This window comes from Puma concolor, chromosome D2 (assembly GCF_028749965.1).
Source record: "Puma concolor isolate L17-30 chromosome D2, mPumCon1.1.hap2, whole genome shotgun sequence".
Classification (NCBI taxonomy): domain Eukaryota; kingdom Metazoa; phylum Chordata; class Mammalia; order Carnivora; family Felidae; genus Puma; species Puma concolor.
Window position 1 is genome coordinate 31,004,051 of NC_141677.1, and position 22,122 is coordinate 31,026,172.

At 39.6% G+C, this 22,122-nt stretch overlaps 1 protein-coding gene across 1 annotated transcript in view; it reads left to right on the forward strand.

Moving 5' to 3' along the window:
* Positions 1–15,658, forward strand: part of KIFBP (kinesin family binding protein) — a 35,299-nt gene extending 19,641 nt beyond the window's left edge. Inside the window, exons 5-7 of the mRNA XM_086679877.1 lie at positions 1,569–1,650; positions 8,774–8,889; positions 14,217–15,658. Of these exons, the coding sequence (XP_086536003.1) occupies positions 1,569–1,650; positions 8,774–8,889; positions 14,217–15,092 (1,074 nt within the window). The 3' untranslated portion in view covers positions 15,093–15,658. The remainder of the gene's footprint in view (positions 1–1,568; positions 1,651–8,773; positions 8,890–14,216) is intronic.
* The last annotated feature ends 6,464 nt before the right edge of the window (positions 15,659–22,122 follow it).

Here is a 22,122-nt window from a genome sequence, read left to right on the forward strand (position 1 = left end):
ATTGTGGTCATCATCAAAAGTGTTACCTGGTGCCTCTGCTTGTGGCACCTTTTTTAATAGCTTCCAGAGGCCCCTTCTTTGTTTTGTTTAGCAACTTTAAAGCTACATACTCACTGTGATTTTAATTAAGAAAACTCCATCAATATTAATAGTACTAAGATACCTAGATATTAATTTAAAGTGTAATAAAAAATTTAAAGTTGTTAAGCATTGCTTATGTGGAGCATGCAGTAATTTTCATGAGTACCTCCCCCACCCTGTGCTTTTTTTTTTAAGCCAAAATGTTTTATAAGTTTTTGTTACAACTAGCTGATTTATATTGCAGAGATTTGAACCATTTTTACCAAAAAAAATGCAGTTGTCATTTATATCATTCTCATCTTCATCTGGTTCCAGTGATGAGGTTTTGCTACTTGATGTGTCCATACCTGGCAGGTGCTAAAGTCCCACATTTACCAGCCACCTAGAGGGCACAAAGCACTCGCTGTTCTAGCAGTGGTTGCTTGCAGGAAGGCAATCTGGACAAAGCTGAAGTGATGGGTAAAGGATTGCAGAGGGACAGTTAAAGCTTCTTTATGTAAACTGTAACTTTCTTTGGGTTTTCAAGGTTTAACACCTTCATTTTGGTCTATAGATGTTGCTGGGCTAATACTGTACGTGGTACCCAGCTATTCGCAAGGTGGCTTCTGATTTGCTATAATAGAGAGATGCCTTTTGTGCTGAGATTTTAAAGTCCTAGCCAACCATTAAAAATCTTCTTAGCAAAATCAGGTATTATTAATATGAACTAGACATTTAATTAATGAGGGTGGCTTCCAACTAAAAGTTGGACTTTAACTTTGTATTTCTGCTGGGTTGGTCCTGTGACTTACATGATAAATGCAAAGTGTTTATATTAACAAGGAGATCTTCTCTAAGTGTTTGAGAACTTTACCATGCCCAGATTTGAATTAGGAAGTCTTCAAGTGTGTTGGTAAAGCAGTTCTATAAAGTTCATCTGTGGAAATCTGTTAACTTCAAAACTTGGTGGGAACCCTCATTCATCACATGTAAATTCCAAAAATTCTAGAAGACAGGAATCTCTTCCTATCAAACTTACCCTTTTTGCCTTTGAATGGCGGGATGTATGAAGATATCTCTAAGAAAATTAAATCTTCAAGTCCTCTGACAGGGTGTAAATGGTCTACAGTTTATCATGCATGGCATTTTGGCTATGTGGACTGAACCTGAAGGACTGTCTGGAACATTCTAAGTCTAGGATTGTAGCCGCTCCTGTGTTGTACCTACTGGTAACCTGAAAGAGCTAACTTTCCATCAGCAGTTGTTTTGCAGCCAGTTTGGATTATTATTAAGAGTTTGGGGGCATTGTTACTTGAATCTTTTAGGTAGCTTTTTAACCAGAGAAAACATGTCATCTACTGTCTTAATGTTCAGCAACCACACAGGGTCTCCTTAGTGGTTTTTACCTGTTTTTATAGCTTTTCCCATACTAGACGACTTTATAGAAGTATTAATTGCAGATACAGCTGTGTGATAATTGCATTTACTCTTGTTTATTTCCTCAACAGCTATGTTTTATGGAAGCCAGGCACTGTTTGTCTGCTGCTAATGTTATTTTTGGTCAAACTGGAAAGATCTCAACAGAAGACAGTAAGTTCATAATGTGCATGTTTTATTATACAACTTTTAAAAAACAGTTTGAAATCATTTTAAATTTTAGAAAATTCAAGAACAGAACAAAGAACTGTCATATACCCTTCTAAATTCACCAATTCTTAGGGGCACCTGGGTGGCTCAGTCGATTAAGTGTCCGACTTCGGCTCAGGTTGTGATCTCGTGGTCTATGAGTTTGAGCCCCGCGTCGGGCTCTGTGCTGACAGCTCAGAGCCTGGAGCCCATTTTGGATTCTGTGTCTCCCTCTCTCTCTGCCCCTCACCCGCTCGTGGTCTGTCTCTCTTGCTCTCAAAAATAAATAGAACATAAAAAATTTTTTAATTCACCAGTTTTTAATAGTTGCCTCATTTGCAATCACATTTTATTTTTCATTCAGAACCATTTGAGAGAAGATTGCAAATATTAGGCTCCTTTACTCCTTTAATATTTTAGTGTATATTTCCTAGGAATATTTTCCTACATAATCATAGAACAGGAAATGTAACATTGATACAGTTCTTTTCTCTATAATGCATATTTCTATTTTATTAACTATCCCTGTCATGACTTTCACAGTAATTTTTCTAGTATTAGAGCATCCAGTTCATGATTTCATATTGCATTTAATTGTCACATCTCTTTATTGTCCTTTAAAAAAAATTTTTTTTTAATTTTATTTATTTTGAGGGGCACCTGGGTGGCTCAGTTGGTTAAGCGTCCAACTTCAGGTCAGGTCATGATCTCACAGCTTATGAGTTTGAGCCCTGCATTGGGCTCTGTGCTGACAGCTCACAGCCTTCAGCCTGCTTTAGATTCTGTGTCTCCCTCTCTGCTCCTCCCCTGCTTGCACTCTCTCTCTCTCAAAAATAAATAATAAACATTAAAAAAATTTAATAATAAATTTTATTTATTTTGATAGAGTGTGCATGCATGCACATGCATGTGAGGGAGGAACAGAGAGAGAGGAGAGAGAAAATCCCTAGCAGTCTTCGTGCTATCAGTGCAGAGCCCGACACTGGGCTCAGTTTCACAAACCGTGACATCATGACCTGAGCTGAAATCAAGAGTTAGCCACTTAATCCACTGAGCCTCCCAGGCGCCCCTCTTTACTGTCCTTTAATCTGGAACAGTTCCTCAGCCTTTCTTTCTCTTTCATCACACAGATATTTTTGAAAAATATAAGCCAGTTATTGCACTGGATTTCCATCAGTTGGTGTTTGATGTTTCCTTAGGCTAAGAATCAGAGTACAGGGTCAACTGAATGGCACAATCGGTTAAGTGTCCGACCTCGGCTCAGGTCATGATCTCACAGTTCATGAGTTCGAACCCCACCATCAGGCTCTCTGCTGTCAGCGCCAAGTCTGCATCGGATCCTCTGTCTTCCTCTCTCTCTGCTCCTTTCCCACTCGTGCGTGTGTGCGTGCGTGCTCTCTCTCTTGAAAATGAACATTAAAAAAAAGAATCAGATTATACATTTTTGGTTGGAATACTACATAAGTGATCTATCCAGATGTCTAGTTTTTTAAAATTTTTTTTTTTCAACGTTTATTTATTTTTGGGACAGAGAGAGACAGAGCATGAACGGGGGAGGGTCAGAGAGAGAGGGAGACACAGAATCGGAAACAGGCTCCAGGCTCCGAGCCATCAGCCCAGAGCCCGACGCGGGGCTCGAACTCACGGACCGCGAGATCGTGACCTGGCTGAAGTCGGACGCTTAACCGACTGCGCCACCCAGGCGCCCCAGATGTCTAGTTTTTTAAGTATAGTGTTTTATTTAGTCTTAAAAATCACAGTTAACATGTGTATTTGAGCACATCAAAACCACAGTGTGATACTATCTCATAATTGGGAGAATGGCTTTTACGAAAAAGACAAGAAATAACAGGTGTTGGCAAGGATATGGATAAAAGGGAACCCTGTGCACTGTTGATGGGAATGTAAATTGGTGTAGCCACTGTGGAAAACAGTATGGCGGTTCCTCAAAAAATTAAAAATAGAAATAACATATAGTTCAGTAATTCCACTTCTGGGTATTTACCCAAAGAAAAAGAAAACACTAATTTGAAAAGATATATGCACCTCCATGTTTATTGCAGTATTATTTACAATCACCAAGACATGAAAACAACTTAAATGTCCATCAATGGATGAGTGGATAAAGAAAATGTGGTGTAGCAATCCCTATCAAAATAACACCAGCATTCTTCACAGAGCTATAACAAACAATCCTAAAATTTATGTGGAACCAGAAAAGACCCAAATAACCAAAGCGATCCTGAAAAAGAAAACCAAAGCTGGAGGCATCATAGTTCTGGACCTCAAGCTGTAGTACAGACCTGTAATCATCAAGACACTATGGTAGGCACAGAAACAGACACTCAGATCAATGGAACAGTATAGAGAACCCAGGGGCACCTGGGTGACTCAGTCGGTTAAGCGTCCAACTTTGGCTCAGGTTGTGATCTCATGGTTTGTGGGTTCGAGCCCTGCGTTGGGCTCTGTGCTAACAGCTCGGAGCCTGGAGCCTGCTTCAGATTCTGTGTCTCCCTTTCTCTCTGCCCCTTCCCCGCTCACACTCTGTCTCTCTCTCTCTCTCTCAAAAATAAACATTAAAAAAAATTTTTTTAAGAATAGAGAACCCAGAAATGGACCCACAAACATATTTGACAAAGCTGGAAAGAATATCCACTGGAAAAAAGACAGTCTCTTCAGCAAATGGTGTTGGGAAAACTGGACAGAGACATGCAGAAGAATGAACCTGGACGACTTTCTTACACCATACCCAAAAATAAACTCAAAATGGACAAAGACCTGAACGTAAGACAAGAAGCTGTCAACATCCTAGAGGAGAAAACAGGCAAAAACCTCTTTGACCTTGGCTGCAGCAACTTCTTAGTTGACATGTCTCCAGAACCAAGGGAAACAAAAGCAAAAATAAACTGTTGGGACCTCAGCAAGATAAAAAGCTTCTGCACAGTGAAGGAAACAATCAGTAAAACTAAAAGGCAGCCAAAGGAATGGGAGATCGTTGCAAATGACATATCAGATAAAGGGTTAGTATCTAAAATCTATAAAGAACTTACCAAATGCAACAGCCAAAAAACAAATAATCCAGTGAAGAAATGGGCAGGAGCTCCTGGGTACCTCAGTCAGTTAAGCATTTGATTTCAGCTCAGGTCGTGATTTCATAGTTCGTGAGTTCAAGCCCCACATCGGGCTCTGTGCTGACAGTCTAGAGCATGGAGCCTTCTTCAGATTCTGTGTCTCCCTCCTTCTGCCCCTCCCCTGCTCACTTTCTGTCTCAAAAATAAATAAACATTAAAAAAAAAAAAGAGGGGTGCCTGGGTGGCTCAGTCAGTTGAGCATCCAACTTTGGCTCAGGTCATGATCTCGCAGTATGTGAGTTCAAGCCCCACATTGGGCTCTGTGCTGACAGCTCAGAGCCTGGAGCCTGCTTCGGATTCTGTCTCCCTCTCTCTCTGCCCCTCCCCCGCTCATGCTCTGTCTCTCTCTCTCTCTCTCTCTCTCTGTCAAAAATAAATAAACGTTAAAAAAAAATTAAAAAAAAAAGAAATGGGCAAAAGACATGAATAGACATTTTTCCAAAGAAGACATCCAGATGGCTAACAGACACATGAAAGAATGCTCAACATAGCTCATCATCAGAGAAATACAAATCAAAACCACAATGAGATACCACCTCACACCCGTCAGAATGCCTAAAATTAACAACTCAGGCAACAACAGGTATTGGTGAGGATGTGGAAAAAAGGGAACCCTTTTGCACTGCTGGTGGGAATGCAAACTGGTGCAGCCACTCTGGAAAACAGTGTGGAGGATCCTCAAAAAATTAAAAATAGAACTACTCTACAACACAGCAGTTGAATTACTAGGTATTTATCCGGAGGATACAAAAATGCTGATTAAAAGGGGCACATGTACTCCAATGTTTATAGCAGTACTATCGACAATAGCCAAAATGTGGAAAGAGCCCAAATGTCAATTGACTGATGAATGGATAAAGAAGATGTGGTATATACGTTCAGTGGAATATTACGTGGCAATCAGAAAGAATGAAATCTTGCCATTTACAACAGCATGGACAGTGTATTATGCTAAGCTAAGTAAGTCAGGGAAAGACAAATATCATATGATTTCACTCATATGTGGAGTTTAAGAAACAAAACAGATAAACATAGGGGAAGAGAAGCAAAAATAATACAAAAACAGAGGGAGACAAACCATAAGAGACTCTTAAATACAGAGAATAAACCAAGGGTTGCCGGCAGGGTGATGGGTGGGGGAAGGGCTAAAGGGGTGAGGGGCATTAAGGAAAACATCGGTTGGGATGAGCACTGGGTGTTACATGTACGTGATGAATCACTAAATTCTGTCCCTGGAGATAATTGAATGAATGAATGAAGTGTGATGTATATATACAGTAGATTATTATTCAGGAAAAGAAGGAGAAAAAAAATCCTGTTTAGTGGAAGGTATAAACTTCCAATTATGATTAAGTCATGGGATGGTAATGTACAGCATGGTGACTATAGCTAATATTGTATTGAGTATTGGAAAGTTGCTAAGAGGGTATATCTTTTTTTTTTTTTTTTAAGTTTATTTATTTATTTTGAGAGATAGCAGTAGCAGGGGAGGGGCAGAGAGAGAGGGAGAATCCCAAGCAGGCCCACGTTGTCAGCAGGGACCCTAATGTGGAGCTCAAACCCACGATGTGTGGCCCAAACTCACAAACCATGAGATCGTGACCTGAGCCAAAATCAAGAGTTGGATGCTTAATGGGCTGAGCCACCAAGGCGCCCCTTATAATAAGACTTTAAAGATATACCTCTTGGTGTGCCAAGAGTTCAAGCCCTATGTCAGGCTCGGAGCTGACAGTGCAGGGCCTGCTTGGGATTCTCTCTCTCCCTCTCTCTTTCTCTCTGCCTGCCCCTCCACCGCTTGCGCTCTCTCTCTCTTTCAAAATAAATTAAAAAATAAACATTAAAAAAAAATGTCTCATTACAAGAAAAACTGAACTGTGTATGGTGATAAGTATTAACCAGACTTACTGTAATGATCATTTCACAGTACATACAAACCTCAAATCTTTGTGTGTATAACACTATAGTTGATCCTTGAATAATGTGGAGTGTCAGGGTGCCTATCTCCTGTGTAAAAATCCATGTATAACTTTTGACTCCCCAGAACTTAAATCACTAAGAGCTTACTGTTGACCAGATGCCTTACCATAACAATTAACACATATTTTGTATATGTATTATATACTCTAATCTTACAATGAAATAAGCCAGAGTAAAGAAACTGTTAAGAAAACTATAAAAAAGAGAAAATACATTTACAGTACTGTACTAAAAAAATTCATGTATAAATAGGACTGTGCAGTTCAAACCTGTGTTGTTCAAGGCTCAACTAAAATGTCATATGTCAGTTGTACCTCAATTAAAAAAAATTCGTACTTTTTATTATTATAAAATCAGTAACATACTTACACAGGGCCCCTGAGCACATTTTACTAAATTTTCAACCGGGTAATTTTTGCTTCCAAACCTTAACGAAGTCAAGTACCCAGATCTACAAGCTATTTCTGAAAAAGAAAGAAAAAAGACTTCATATCTAAGTACAAGTTCCAAAGTGTAGTCAGTCCTCATTATTTATTGATTCCAAACTCGCAAATTCACCTGTTGCTACAATTAACTTGTAACCCCAAACACAGTACTTGGGGCACTTCTGTGGTCATTTGCAGACATTTGAGTCACCTGAGATGCACATTCCCAGCTGATGTTGAACAAGGCAACACTCTGCCTTCTTGTTTCAATTCTCATACAGTAAAGAAATGTCCTTTTTGTGGTTTATTTAGTACCCCATTTTTCACATTTTTGTGTTGTTTTTTTTTTTTGTTGGCGACTTCACTGTTTAAAATGGCCTCCAAATGGAGTGCTAAAGTGCTGTCCAGTGTCCGTAAGCACATGAAGGCTGTGATGGACCTTATGGAGAAATGACAGTGTTAGCACAAGTTGTAGTGCTGTTGGTTATGAGTTCAATGTTAATGAGTCAACAATATATATTAAATAAGGAATCTTTAAACAGAAACACAGTCAAAATAATCAGTTAATAAAAATGTGACCAGAAGCTCAAAGGAATCTAACCGTGTATTTTCCTGAGGAGCAATGTTTTAGCATTTGCTAATTCAGTGTTCACGGTGACTTCTTGGAACACGACTACCACAGATAATGAGAATCGACTGTACGTTGTTTCCTTAGTTTTACTGGTGGAGACAAGAACTACTTTTTCTGCTGAAACAAATGTTCATCTGAAGGAGATAATCAAACCATCAGTGACTTGTTTCAGTGCCATGTTTCTGTGTTGCACGGGATGTAGTGACTTGATTCTCTCCTTGGAGAGCTGGATACTGGGTTCGCTGTACTTGGTGTTGGTGGCACACTGTGTTGATGGGAAAAGGTGGACTACAGAGGAAAGTACACAGATTCATAGTAATATTGCATTAAATCTAATATGGTGGTGGAAAATGTTGCTTCATGTTACAAAGGATGTTACAAACTCTGACCCAGTAAATTCTCCTTTTAGGAATCTGTCCTAAGGAAATAATCCAAAATTCAGACAGATTTATGCACAGAGATCTTTCTGTTTAGACTTGCTTGTTATAGAAGAATTGGAAACAATGCATGCCCAGAAGTAAAAGAATGGTTATATAAAGTAGGGAGCATCTCTTTAATTTTATATAATGCTGTACTTGAAAATGTTAGAGTTGATAAGATATGGGTATAATGTTAGTGGTATGATATATAAGGAAAAAGCTGTATTCAAAATGGAATATACATTGTGACCTTAGTTTTTGCCTACAGATAATACATAAGAAAAAATTGGAAAGAAATATACAAAAACAATAGCAGAGATTATTCCTACTTCCTCTGGTAGTAGGAATTTTGGGTGGGTTCCCCCCCTCCTCTCCCTCCCTGTTGCTTCAGTGAGAATCTGTTCCTCTTAAATTCAGGAAGAAGTGGTGTAAAAAGAATGTCATACACAATGCAAATTACGATTGTGACCATTAACTTAGATAAATCATGTTATGTGATTTTAGCTACTGAAGCTGAAGGAGATGTGCCAGAGCTTTATCATCAAAGAAAAGGAGAAATAGCAAGATGCTGGATCAAATATTGTTTGACTCTCCTGCAGAATGCCCAGCTTTCCATGCAGGTAATGCCTTTTCTTTCTAAAATAAGCAGGATGTAAGTAAAAGCCTAAACTGGGAATTATGCCCATTGGGCTCATTGCATGTTTATTATGCAAAACATGCAGAATGCTCTCAAATATTTCTAGCTCTCCCATCTCTGCCTTTTAGAATCTTAGTGTTCAAGGTCCATCTCAAATACCACTTCTTCCTTAGAGACTCTTCTTTGGATAGAATATAAATTTCTTGAGAGGTGGGACTGCATCATATTCATATTATCATTATCTCCAGGCATTATAGGTTCTCAGTAAATTAATTGTTCAGTGAGTAATTCTTCATATTGTACAGATATCATTTCTCTCCTTTAAACTCCATAGAACTTTCATTGCCTTTCATAAATCACTTAGATTTTGCTTTGTATTAGCTCTGTTCATATTTGTATCTTATTCCTTCACCTCTTTTTAGACTATAAGCAATTTGAGGGTAGGAAACAATTCTCACTAACCTTTATACACTTTATACAGTATATAAGTATATTTATATTATTTTTAGAAAAATATATATCTGGAAACAGCCCTGCCAGTTTATAGCTGTATGTGTGTGGCAATTTGCTTAAACTCTCTTTGTCTCAATATTATCACAAAGAAGATGGAAATAATAATAGTACTTACTTAGGGTGCTTGGGTGGCTCAGTCGGTTAAGCATCCAACTTTGGCTCAGGTCTTGATCTCATGGTTTGTGAGTTCGAGCCCCATATCGGGCTCTGTGCTGACAGCTCAGAGCCTGGAGCCTGCTTCCGATTCTGTGTCTCCCTTTCTCCCTGCCCCTCCCCTGCTCTGTCTCTCTCAAAAATAAATAAACATTAAAACATTTTTTTAAATAATAGTACTTAATATTGTTATCAGAGTTAAATTAATATATATGCAAAGGGCTCAGAAAAGTGCCCTAGACATACTAAGTCCTCAATAAATGTTAATGGTTATCATCATCATTACTAATCCATACTGAATCCTAGTTTCTAACCACTAAGGAGAAAAATAAATCATTTGGTTGCAATATACTAAGTGTAGATACATAGAAGACTTTCCTGGAGGAGTAATGCTTTTTTTTTTTTTTTTGCATGCATGCATGCATTAAAATACAATAAGTTTTACTAGCACTAATATAGAACCTATTAAACCAGTAGATGAAATGAAACTAAACAAACAAATCACAAAACCCCAGAAGGATATGTCGTGCAAAGATTAGAGCATTTTAGAGGTAGAGGGTAAAGATGAGGCATATTTGGGAAAGAAAGGAAGTGGGGAGAACTGGGAGTCTTTCGTCTAGAGAAGTTGGAGCCAGGAAGAGCTGTCGGCTTTCTTCTGCTCAGAAAGTGGTCTAAAAAACATGTAAACAAACAAGCAGCCTGAAAGCAAGTGAGTAAATACAATTTTGGAGACATAGGGCTTGGGTTTGAAATAATTGTGTGAGGTAAAATACACTGTAATTTAACTCATACCCTTCCTTTAGTTGATATTTTCCAGACTGGACACTAGAACTTATCACCTGCTTACTTTAAACTCAAATAGTTGCCAGCTATTGAATTACTCAGATTTTCCTTAATCTGACTGTTAGTTTGATTTCATCCTTCGATCATCTTTTTACCTGAAAAGTGTTCTTCAATCCAAGCTTAAGACCTACACAAATTTATTTATGCCAGCTCTATGCTAGTCATTGTCCTGTGATGAAGAAGAATAGACCCGGCTTTTTACTTCACGTAAAAGTGCAACTTTGATAAGTCCACAGAGGAGAGACCCATGATGGAAGACATAATAGGAGGAAGTAACATTTGAAGCAAGCTCTGGGAATGAGTAGAAATTAGTTAGACTGGAGAAAAGAAGGCACAGCATTCCAACCAGCCGAAACAGCATGTTCTGTGGCACAGGGAGTGTGAATTAGACAGGATGGAACAAAGGCCTGTGAGTCTGGAGTGGAGTGAGAGAGCAGGTGATAGAAGACAGAGGCAGAAAGGAGCTGGAATGAGCAGGGCCTTCGAGGAATGAAGACTTAAAGGGTTTGGGGACAATCATTTAGGTAGCAGAATGGAGAATAAATTGGGAAGCAACAGTGGAGGAGGGTGATTAGTTAGAAGACCACTGGAACAGTCTAGGTGAGATGTGAAGGGAGCTTGATCTAGGGTGGTGGCAGAAGAGAAAGAAGAGAGAATGGATTCCAGAGGTATTTAGGAAGCAAAATGTAAAGGACTTGGTGATAGATTGAATGTGAAGGATAAAGGGGAGAGCAGAGGGACATCTCAAGGAGGATTCCTAGGTTGTTGGCTGTCCGTGTTCATGGAGGCTTCTTCACTAAAACAACACTAGGACAGGAAACTGCTGAAGAAGAATAGAGTTCCATTGTGGACATCCCGTGGACGCAGAACCTCTGAGTGTTCTTACAGGAGAGGTCATACAGGGAGCTGTAGTTACGGGTCTGGAGCTTGAGAAGAGGTGTGGGCTGTAGCCATACATTTATAGCTATACATCCTCCCATGGATGGCAGTTGCAGCCATGGGTGTGAACAGAGTCACCTGTAGAGCAGCGCTGTCCAATAGAAATAGAATACCAGCCATGTATGTAATTTTCAAAAAATTTTTTGGTTTATTTATTTATTTTGAGAGAGTAGGGGAGGGGCAGAGAGAATCCTGAACAAGTTCTGTGCCCTCAGCACAGAGCATGATGCAAAGCTCAAACTCACAGACTGTGAGTTTAAGACCTGAGCTGAAACCAGGAGTTGGACACTTAACCAACTGAGCCACCCAGGCACCCCTGTAATTTTCAATTTTCTAATAGCCACGTTATAAAAGAAAAAAAGGTGAATTAATTTTATATTCTTTAAGCCCAGAATATAAAAAAATTGTTATTTCTATAAGTCATCAGTATTAAAGAGATTTAAAATTATTTTTGTATTAAGTTTTAGAAATTGGGTGTATATTTTATACATACAGCCCACATCTCAGTTTGAACTTCCCACATTTCCAATGCCCAGTAGTTATCCAAATGTGGCCAATGGCTACTGTTCTGAACAGTGCAGATCTAGGGACAATGTTGAGTGGAAGGAACAAAGGGCTTGGGGGTTGAGCACAGAGGGATCTGATGTTCATGTTCAGTTTTATTGAGGAGGATGAGCTTAGTCTATTTTTTTTTAATTTTTTTTTTTTAAATTTTTTTTTTTTCAACGTTTATTTATTTTTGGGACAGAGAGAGACAGAGCATGAACGGGGGAGGGGCAGAGAGAGAGGGAGACACAGAATCAGAAACAGGCTCCAGGCTCTGAGCCATCAGCCCAGAGCCTGACGCGGGGCTCGAACTCACGGACCGCGAGATCATGACCTGGCTGAAGTCGGACGCTTAACCGACTGCGCCACCCAGGCGCCCCTTTAATTTTTTTTTTTTTTATTTTTTTTGTTAACGTTTATTTATTTTTGAGACAGAGAGCATGAACGGGGGAGGGTCAGAGAGAGAGGGAGACACAGAATCGGAAGCAGGCTCCAGGCTCTGAGCCATCAGCCCAGAGCCGGACGCAGGGCTCGAACTCATGGACCGTGAGATCGTGACCTGAGCTGAAGTCGGACGCTTAACCGACTGAGCCACCCAGGCGCCCCAAACTTAGTCTATTTTTTAAACCATTTTACTTTTTTTTTTCCCCTGAGAAGTAGGGGAGATAACTTTAACTGTGATGGTAGATTAAACTGTATCTTCACTTTAGTGTCTTTGAGACCTAGAACGTTTCTCTGCATTTCACTAAATACCTTCTAGCATAAATATCATATCATTAATCTTAATGGTGTCTCTGTGAAATATTAAAAAAATTTTTTTAATGTTTATTTTTGAGAGAGAGAGTGTGTATGAGCAAAGGAGGGCAGGGAGAAAGGGAGACACAGAATCTGAAGCAGGCTCCAGGCTCTGAGCTGTCAGCACAGAGCCCAACACGGGGCTCGAACTCATGAACTGGGAGATCATGACCCGAACTGAAGTCAGAGGCTTAACCGACTGAGCCACCCAGGCACACCTCTGTGAAACATTTTAGGATGTAGATTATAGTCTTACATATGTATAATGTTTCAGAGTCTCTAAAGTTCTTTCATATGCATTTGTCTTACCTGAAGAAGAAACTATAAATAAGTTTTAGTTCTCCAAAGAGGAAAGTCATATGTAAGCAGCTTAATTTATTTAAATAATTTTTCCTATTTCTTACATTTTTTAAAAATGTTTATTTGTTTTGAGAGACAGTGCGAGCAGGGGTGGGGCAGGGAGAGAGGGAGACACAGAATTCAAAGCAGTTTCCAGGCTCTGAGCTGTCAGCACAGGGCCTGATGCGGGGCTCGAACTCATGAACTGCAAGATCATGACCTGAGCCAAAGTCGGACGCTCAATGGACTGACTGAGTCACCTAGGCGCCCCCTCTTACATTTTTTTAAATTTACCACTTTAACCATTTTTTAAAGTTTATTAATTTATCTTGAGAGAGACAGAATGAGTGGGGGAGGGGTAGAGAGAGAGAATCCCAAGCAGGCTCCATGCTGCCAACGCAGAGCCTGATGAGGTGCTCAAACTCAGGAAACTGTGAGATCATGACTTGAGCCGAAACCAAGGGTTGGACCCTCAACCTACTGAGCAACCCCAGCGCCCCTGTTTCTTACATTTTTAATACAAGTGAAATATAATTAGAAGAAAGTTTTAAAAGGTATTTAAGATTATAGTACTTCCTGGGGTGCATGGGTGGGTCAGTTGGTTAAGGATCCAACTCTTGATTTCAGCCTAGGTTTTTGTTTTTTTTTTTTTTTAATTTTTTTTTTCAACGTTTATTTATTTTTGGGACAGAGAGAGACAGAGCATGAAGGGGGGAGGGGCAGAGAGAGAGGGAGTCACAGAATCGGAAGCAGGCTCCAGGCTCTGAGCCATCAGCCCAGAGCCTGACGCGGGGCTCGAACTCACGGACCGCGAGATCGTGACCTGGCTGAAGTCGGACGCTTAACCGACTGTGCCACCCAGGCGCCCCTCAGCCTAGGTTTTGATCTCACAGTTTGTGAGTTCAAGCCCCGACTCAGGCTCTGTGCCACAGGGCAGAACCTACTTGGAGGAGTTCTCTCTCTCCTATCTCTCTGTCCTGCCCCCTGCTTGCATGCTAGCATGCATGTGTGCACGTTCTCTCTCTCAAAATAAATAAACATTAAAAAAAAAAAAAAAGATTATAGTATCTCTTTAACTCCAGCTGGAAGAGGGCTTTCTTTTCTTTACTCTTAAGTTTGCCATATTATTTGAGAGCAGGAGATCAGTGTCCTACCTAACCATAATTTATGTTTTTGTTTCAGGACAACATAGGAGAGCTTGATCTTGATAAACAGTCTGAACTTAGAGCTTTGAGGAAAAAGGAACTAGATGAGGAAGAAAGCGTGAGGAAAAAAGCTGTGCAGTTTGGAACCGGTGAGCTGTGTGATGCCATCTCTGCGGTGGAAGAGAAAGTGAGCTATTTGAGACCTTTAGATTTTGAAGAAGCCAGAGAACTTTTCTTATTGGGTCAACACTATGTCTTTGAGGCAAAAGAGTTCTTTCAGATTGATGGTTATGTCACTGACCATATTGAAGTTGTCCAAGACCACAGTGCTCTGTTTAAGGTGCTTGCATTCTTTGAGACCGATATGGAGAGACGGTGCAAGATGCATAAACGTAGAATAGCCATGTTAGAGCCCCTCATTGTAGACCTGAATCCACAGTATTACCTGTTGGTCAACAGACAGATTCAGTTTGAGATTGCACATGCTTACTATGATATGATGGATTTGAAGGTTGCCATTGCTGACAAGCTGAGGGATCCTGATTCACACATTGTGAAAAAAATAAATAATCTTAATAAGTCAGCACTGAAGTACTACCAGCTCTTTTTAGACTCCCTGAGAGACCCAAACAAAGTATTTCCTGAGCATATAGGGGAAGATGTTCTTCGCCCTGCCATGTTAGCTAAGTTTCGAGTTGCCCGTCTCTATGGCAAAATCATCACTGCAGATCCCAAGAAAGAGCTAGAAAATTTGGCAACATCATTGGAACATTACAAATTTATTGTCGATTATTGTGAAAAGCACCCTGAGGCTGCCCAGGAGATAGAAGTTGAGCTAGAACTTAGTAAAGAGATGGTGAGTCTTCTTCCAACAAAAATGGAGAGATTCAGAACCAAGATGGCCCTGACTTAATAATCCTTGTTTTTAATGAAAGAAAATGTGCAATATTAAAGAGAGTTTCTCCCTTAGTCAAACAGGCTCAATTCCATTGTGAAGTTTACCTTTATAGCCAGGTGAGTGTAGTTTGAACTTGAGATAACAGACCAGTTGAGTTTTTGCTAGGACCTTAATCAACATAAAGATAATAATTTATCCCTAATTATGTAAATTGCCTTGTTAAGGTGATGTGTGATTGGTATGTTAGATTGCTTATTTCCTATTTAAGTAGAAACCTTTCTGACTCAGTTTTCTAAAGGTAGGTTCTTTGTTGGCTAGTACTTGATAGCTTTATTAAGAAGAAAAATTCTGTAGTTATATACCGGTAGACAAGCCTGTTAATTGAAAAGTAACTTCCTGTAGTTATTCTTCCCCAAATATTTACTTTCCTAATTTCCAGAGAAATCTTTCGTTTTCTGAAAACATCAAAAAACTAAGTTATGTTGTAAAGTACTGTAAAGTAGTCGTCTCATTTATAGAGGGAAAAGGCCTTGCTGGAAAATAATAAATTGACTTGTTTCACTAATAAAAGCTTCCATTTATTCTTTTGTTTTCTTACAAGAATTAGTTTTATTTTTGATACTTCAAAGGTATTCCTTTATTTGAAGCCAAAGAATGATATTTCTTTGGCATCATTGCACAGTTAGAAAACACTAAAATCTCATCCATTGAAGAATATTTGAGATCCTGTCTGTGCCAGAAAAATCTTATTGGTTGAGTTTCTTATCAGAGAATTTTGGTAAGTTTATAAACTTTTAAGCACTATTAAACAAAGGATATGTACTGCAAAATAACATTGATAATATATGTTAGTCATTTCAAGAAATGCAGAATTGAAATGGAGTCTCTATCCAGCATAAAAATCAAGATCAGTTGTAAGATTTGATACAGAGGATAGCTCTGAATTTGCCTCAGAAAGCCTAGGATTCAGTCAACTCTAAGATTCTATAACATTTATGTATGTGTGATAAACACCTTGCTTTTCCTCTGAGATCAATTTGTCAGGAGAAAAAAAATCTGAGTATAAAAGCAATGTGTAACTCACTCAATATTTAATATTCATTATTAAATGTTTACTGTGGATCAGGTACTGTTATCACTTTTCTAAGCATAAAGGATACAGTGATGAACAAGATAAAGAAGGTCCTGCTCTCATGGAGCAAGCAAACAAATAAGCAAAATGATTTCAGGTCATGAGTGCTGCTAAGGAAGGAACCAGAGTGATGTGGTAAACATTTAATGAGAAGGGGTGCCTACTTTAGCTATAGAGATCTGGAAAGGCCTCTGAAAATGTAGAAGGTGACATTGAGAACTAAATGGGGAAAAAAGGCAGTAAAGATTCTTTGGTAGAGTATTCCAGAGAGTGCTAGGCCCTCAGGCTGGAACAAATTTAGGAAAGGATTTGGGAAAGGCCACTGTGGCTAGAACAGATGGGGGTTGTGGAGTGAGGTGGAGTGGGCAGGAGGAGAGAGTCCAAATAGAGATGGTTTTGTAGAGGAGAAGTTTGAATTTTATTGTAGGTACAGTAGAAAACCTTTGTAGAATTTTTTTTTTTTTTTTAACGTTTATTTATTTTTTTGGGACAGAGAGAGACAGAGCATGAACAGGGGAGGGGCAGAGAGAGAGGGAGACACAGAATCAGAAACAGGGTCCAGGCTCTGAGCCATCAGCCCAGAGCCCGACCTGGGCTCGAACTCACGGACCGCGAGATCGTGACCTGGCTGAAGTCGGACGCTTAACCAACTGCGCCACCCAGGCGCCCCTAAAACCTTTGTAGAATTTTTAAAGGAGCATGGCATGATCTGATTGGCATATGTAAGAAACCACTCCAGGCTGCTGGCTGGGGAGGGAATAGACTGGAGGAGTAGGGGAAGACACCAGAGAGGTAAGAGGGAGACAAGCTAGATTCTGTTAAGATTAATCTGAGTGGTTTGGACTAGGGTGATAAAGTAGGAATGGAGAGAAGTGGATAAATTCGTTATGTACTTTGGAAATAGAATCACATGACATGCTAAAGGATTAAATGTAGGTCATGAGGGGAAAAGAAGAATCAAGAACCATATTAAGTTGAAGTGTGCAGGAGAAGCATGTTTTTAGGAGGGAATGGGGAGTTAGAATTAAAGAGTTCTGCTTAGGTCATGTGGAGTTTAGGATGTGAAGATGCTTGAAATAAAATGATTTCTGATAATATTCCTTAATTAGACTTGAAAGTGAAGAGGATCCAGATGGGAGGGAGGGTTCCTGGGGGTAGTGACAATGAGTCTGCATCTCAACTACTCTGAGTTCTTCAACTCTCTTGTGAGAACTGGTTCTAGAACAGATCCCTCTGTTATAAGCCTCTCTTGATCTAGCCATTTTGCTACCAACCTTATTCAACTTTGTAACTTCATTTATCTAGTCATTCATTATTTGTTTAACAAATGCTGAGGTCTTTCTGTGCACTAGTCATTGTTTTAAGCTCTGAAAGACACAGCCCCTTCAACCTTGATCATTCTTCTTCTTCGCAACTGTGTTTTTCAGCTTGAGTTCAAAAGATAAAACTCAGGGCGCCTGGGTGGCTCAGGTCATAATCTTGCAGTTCATGGGTTGGAACCCTGCACTGATCTCTGTGCTGACAGCTCAGAGCCTGGAGCCTGCTTCAGATTCTGTCTGTCTGTCTCTCTCTCTCAAAAATAAACATTAAAAAAAATTTTTTTAAATAAAATTCAGTTTTTTTTTTTAATTTTTTTTTTTTCAACGTTTATTTATTTTTGGGACAGAGAGAGACAGAGCATGAACGGGGGAGGGGCAGAGAGAGAGGGAGACACAGAATCGGAAACAGGCTCCAGGCTCTGAGCCATCAGCCCAGAGCCCGACGCGGGGCTCGAACTCCCGGACCGCGAGATCGTGACCTGGCTGAAGTCGGACGCTTAACCGACTGGCCACCCAGGCGCCCCTAAATAAAATTCAGTTTTAACAGGCACTGGTTAAAACCAGTCTTTATCCTACTAGCCATCAACATACTCTACTATTTGTCATTTGCTGTCTGCAATGACTGTTCATATTTTAAAACTGCGTCCTTAGTTATCAGCAGAAAAGCTAACTGGCTGTTTTGTGATGCTGCATTCTATACGCATGGCCTCCTCTACAAACTGCTTTTCCTGAGCCTGGCTTCCCAAAGACAGCTGTTCATTATTCTAGGCTAATTTTACAAAATCTTACATGAAATACTTATAACCCAGAATCCTTAGCAGTGTTGGCAGCATGATAGAATTTGGGCTAGAGGCAGTGACCTATCAAAGCCATAGATTTATTTCAAATAACCTTTTATTCCTCTTTTCCTCATCCCTAAAACCAATTACTGGGGGCAAAGACTACATACTGAATAAAAAAATTGTAGGGTTTGGGTGCCTGGGTGGCTGTCAGGTGGGCTTCCAACTTTGGCTCAGGTCATGATCTCATGGGTCGTCAGTTCGAGCCCCATGTCCCTCTCTGTGCTGACAGCTCAGAGCCTGGAGCCTGCTTCAGATTCTGTGTCTCCCTCTCTCTCTGCCCCTGCCCCCCTCATGCTCTCTCTCTCTCTCTCTCAAAAATAAACATTAAAAAAAATTGCGGCTTGGGCCCTTGGGTGGCTCAGTCAGTTAAGCATCCCATTTCAGGTCAGGTCATGATCTCTTGGTTTGTGAGTTTGAGCCCTGCATTGGGCTCCACACTGTCAGTGCTTGGAATTCTCTCTCTCTCCCTCTCTCTCTGCCCCACTCCCGTGGTCTCTCTCTCTCTCTCTCATTCTCTCTCAAGATAAACTTAAAAAAATAAAACTTTAAAAAAATTGCATTTTTTTGGGACATAGAAGTCCTTTGCAATTGTCTTTTCAACCTTGCTAGATTTAGACAACTAGTAAGATAAAGGCATTGTTCATTCATTCACTTATTCAACAATTGTGTATTGAATGCCTGCTATCAGAAGACTGCATGGTACCTGTCAGTCCTGAACAGTCATCTGAGAAGAGCACTGAAATCTATATGATTTTAGGGTCTTCCAGACAGTATAGGTTATGTTTTGGGGGAAATCCTAGTTATTAAGCACAGGTATTTTCTTTTATTCCAGTTTAGTTAACATACAGTGTTATATTAGTTTTAGGTGTACAATATAGTGATTCAACAATTCCATACATCGCTCAGTGTTCATCATGAAAAATGCACTGCTTAATCCCATTATCCATTTCACCTATCCCCCCCTACTTCTCCTCTCCTAACCATCAGTTCTCTGTTGTTAAGAGTCTGTTTCTTGGTTTGTCTCTTTTTCGATTTGTTTGCTTGCTTTGTTTCTTAAATTCCACATATGAGTGTGAGTGAAATCGTACTTGTCCTTCTCTGACCAACCTTTTCTATTCAGCATTATACACTCCAGGTCCATCGATGCTATTGCAAATGATAAGACTTCCCCCTTTAAAAAACAAAAAAAGATTTTAACAATTATTTTTAAGTAATCTCTGTACCCAGTGTGGGGCTCGAACTCAAAATCCCAAGATCAAGAGTCACATGGTCCACCAAATAAGCCAACCAGGCTCTAAGACTTTAACCTTTTTAATGGCCAAGTAGTGTTCCATTAGATAGATAGATAGATAGATAGATAGATAGATAGATAGAGATATATCTCACATCTTCTTTATCCATTCATCAATCAGTGGGCACTTAGGCTGCTTCCATAACATGGCTTTTGTAAATAATGCTGCAATAAACATAGGGGTGTGTATATCCTTTCAAATTATTATTTCTAAATGTTTATATATTTATTTTCAGAGAGAGAGCAAGCACACCTGTTCAGGTGGGAGGGTCAGAGAGAGGGGGAAAGAGAGAATCCCAAGCAGGCTCTGCACTGTCAGCACAGAGCCCAATGTGGGGCTTGATATCACGAACTGTGAGATTATGACCTGAGCTGATACCAAGAGTCGGATGCTTAATTGACTGAGCCACCTAGGTGCCCTGCCCTCTTTTTGAATTCTTTGAGTAAATAACCAGTAGTGGAATAAGTGGCTCATATGGTAATTCTATTTTTAATATTTTGAGTAACCTCCAAACTCTTTTCCACAGGCTCTGCACCAGTTTGCATTCCCACCAACAGTGCCCGAGGACTCCTTTTTCTCTACATTCTCGCCAACACTTGTTGTTTCTTGAGTTTTTTTATTTTAGCCATTCTGACAGGTGTGAAGGTGATCCCTCACTGTGGTCTTGATTTGTATTTCCCTGATGATGAGTGATGTTGAGCATGGGAACAGGTTTGTTTAAATGCTATTCTCATACCTTTGCTGTTATTCTCAGGGAGACTTCCTTTTCCCTTGCTGCTCCTTGGAGAAAGTTTTGTTTTTGTTTTGCTTTGTTTGTTTATTTGTTTTGTTTTGTTTTTTTAGAGACAGTATGAGTTTGGGGAAGAGGGGAGGAAGGAGAGAGACAGAGAATCTTAAGCTCCACCCTCAGCATGGAAACTGACTTGGGGCTTGATCCCATGACCCCGGGATCATGACCTGAGCTGAAATCAAGAGTCGGACACTCAATCGACTGAGCTACCCAGGCACCCCTCGGAGAAAGTTTTTGCAATTGTCTATAACTTAGTGGAGTTGTCTGGGTTATCTATATTTGTTCATCTCTGCTCCTCAGATCACAATTAAAGGCAATGCTCAGTTTCTCCCAGAATCATGTGAGAGGAAAGGCTTGATATGTATTTTTCTTTTTCACTAGAAAATAGACCTGTCCACATTTCAAATGCTATTTTGTCCAACTAAATTTCTTCTTATACTCAGGGGTTGGCAAACTTTCTGTAAAGGGCCAGACGGTAAATATTTTAGACTTTTTCGGTCGTATAGTCCATTGCAACTATTCAATTCTGCTATAAAAGCAGCTGTAGACACTACATAAATGAATAGATGTAGCTGTGCTCTAATAAAACTTTACTCCTAAAAACAGTGGCAGCTGGATGGACATGGTTTGCCAACTCTTGCTTTTACTGGTTTATTTTTGGAGTTTCTTCATACCTTATATATAACATACCTATAAAAGCTAGTGTTACCGAGCACTATCTAATAGTCTATTTCAGGGGTCCTCTAGTAACACTTTATATACATAATTTAATAGAATTGCCTCAAGAGCTTTATGACATGGATACTATAACCCTCCTTTTACAGAATGTGAAACTGAGGCTTAGAGCTTTAATGACTTACCCAGGGTCACATAGCTCTTAAGTGGCAGAGCTATTATTTAAACTAAGGTCAATATTCGTATCTTTTACAGAGTTCACAAACTGCTATCAGTTTTAGTTTGAATGAACAACTACATTTCAAGTAAAATTGCTGATAACCCATTAAATTAGATTAACCAAAAATCAGATATGTAGTTACATCTATATAGATTTTTAAAAAAATTATCTATTTTGGGGGTGCCTGGGTGGCTCAGTCGGTTAAACATCCGACTCATGATTTAGGCTCAGGTCATGATCTCACAGTTTGTGAGTTCAAGCCCCACATCAGGCTCTGTGTTGACAGTGAAGAGCCTACTTGGGATTCTGTCACCCTCTCCCTTTCTACCCCTCCCCCACTTGTGCCATCTCTCTAAATAAAATAGACTTTTAAAAAGGTATAAAAAAATTGTCTATTGTAGCAGTATAGCTGTTGCGGTATTTCCAAACTTTTCAGAGCTGCCCACATTGCCTGTCTGTTTTCGATTATCACAATCAGTTACTAATGATGAGATATGAAGAGAGAAAACTCAAGTATGTCAGGGCAACAATATTTTTGAAATGTCCTAGTTGACATAGGTGTACTCGTATTGTAGGTGGCAGTATATAAATAGGCCTTTAGTCCTTTTCCATTCCAGAGACGTGTAATCTTCTTAGGGAGAAAAATCAATTGAGGGCCATAATATCTGTTCAAATTGTTTTTATTATGACTTATTATTATTATTGGTCTTTGAAAATACCTGGAATGGGAAGACATTAAAGAAGGCATCCAGGAACTATGTATCAAGGAGGAATC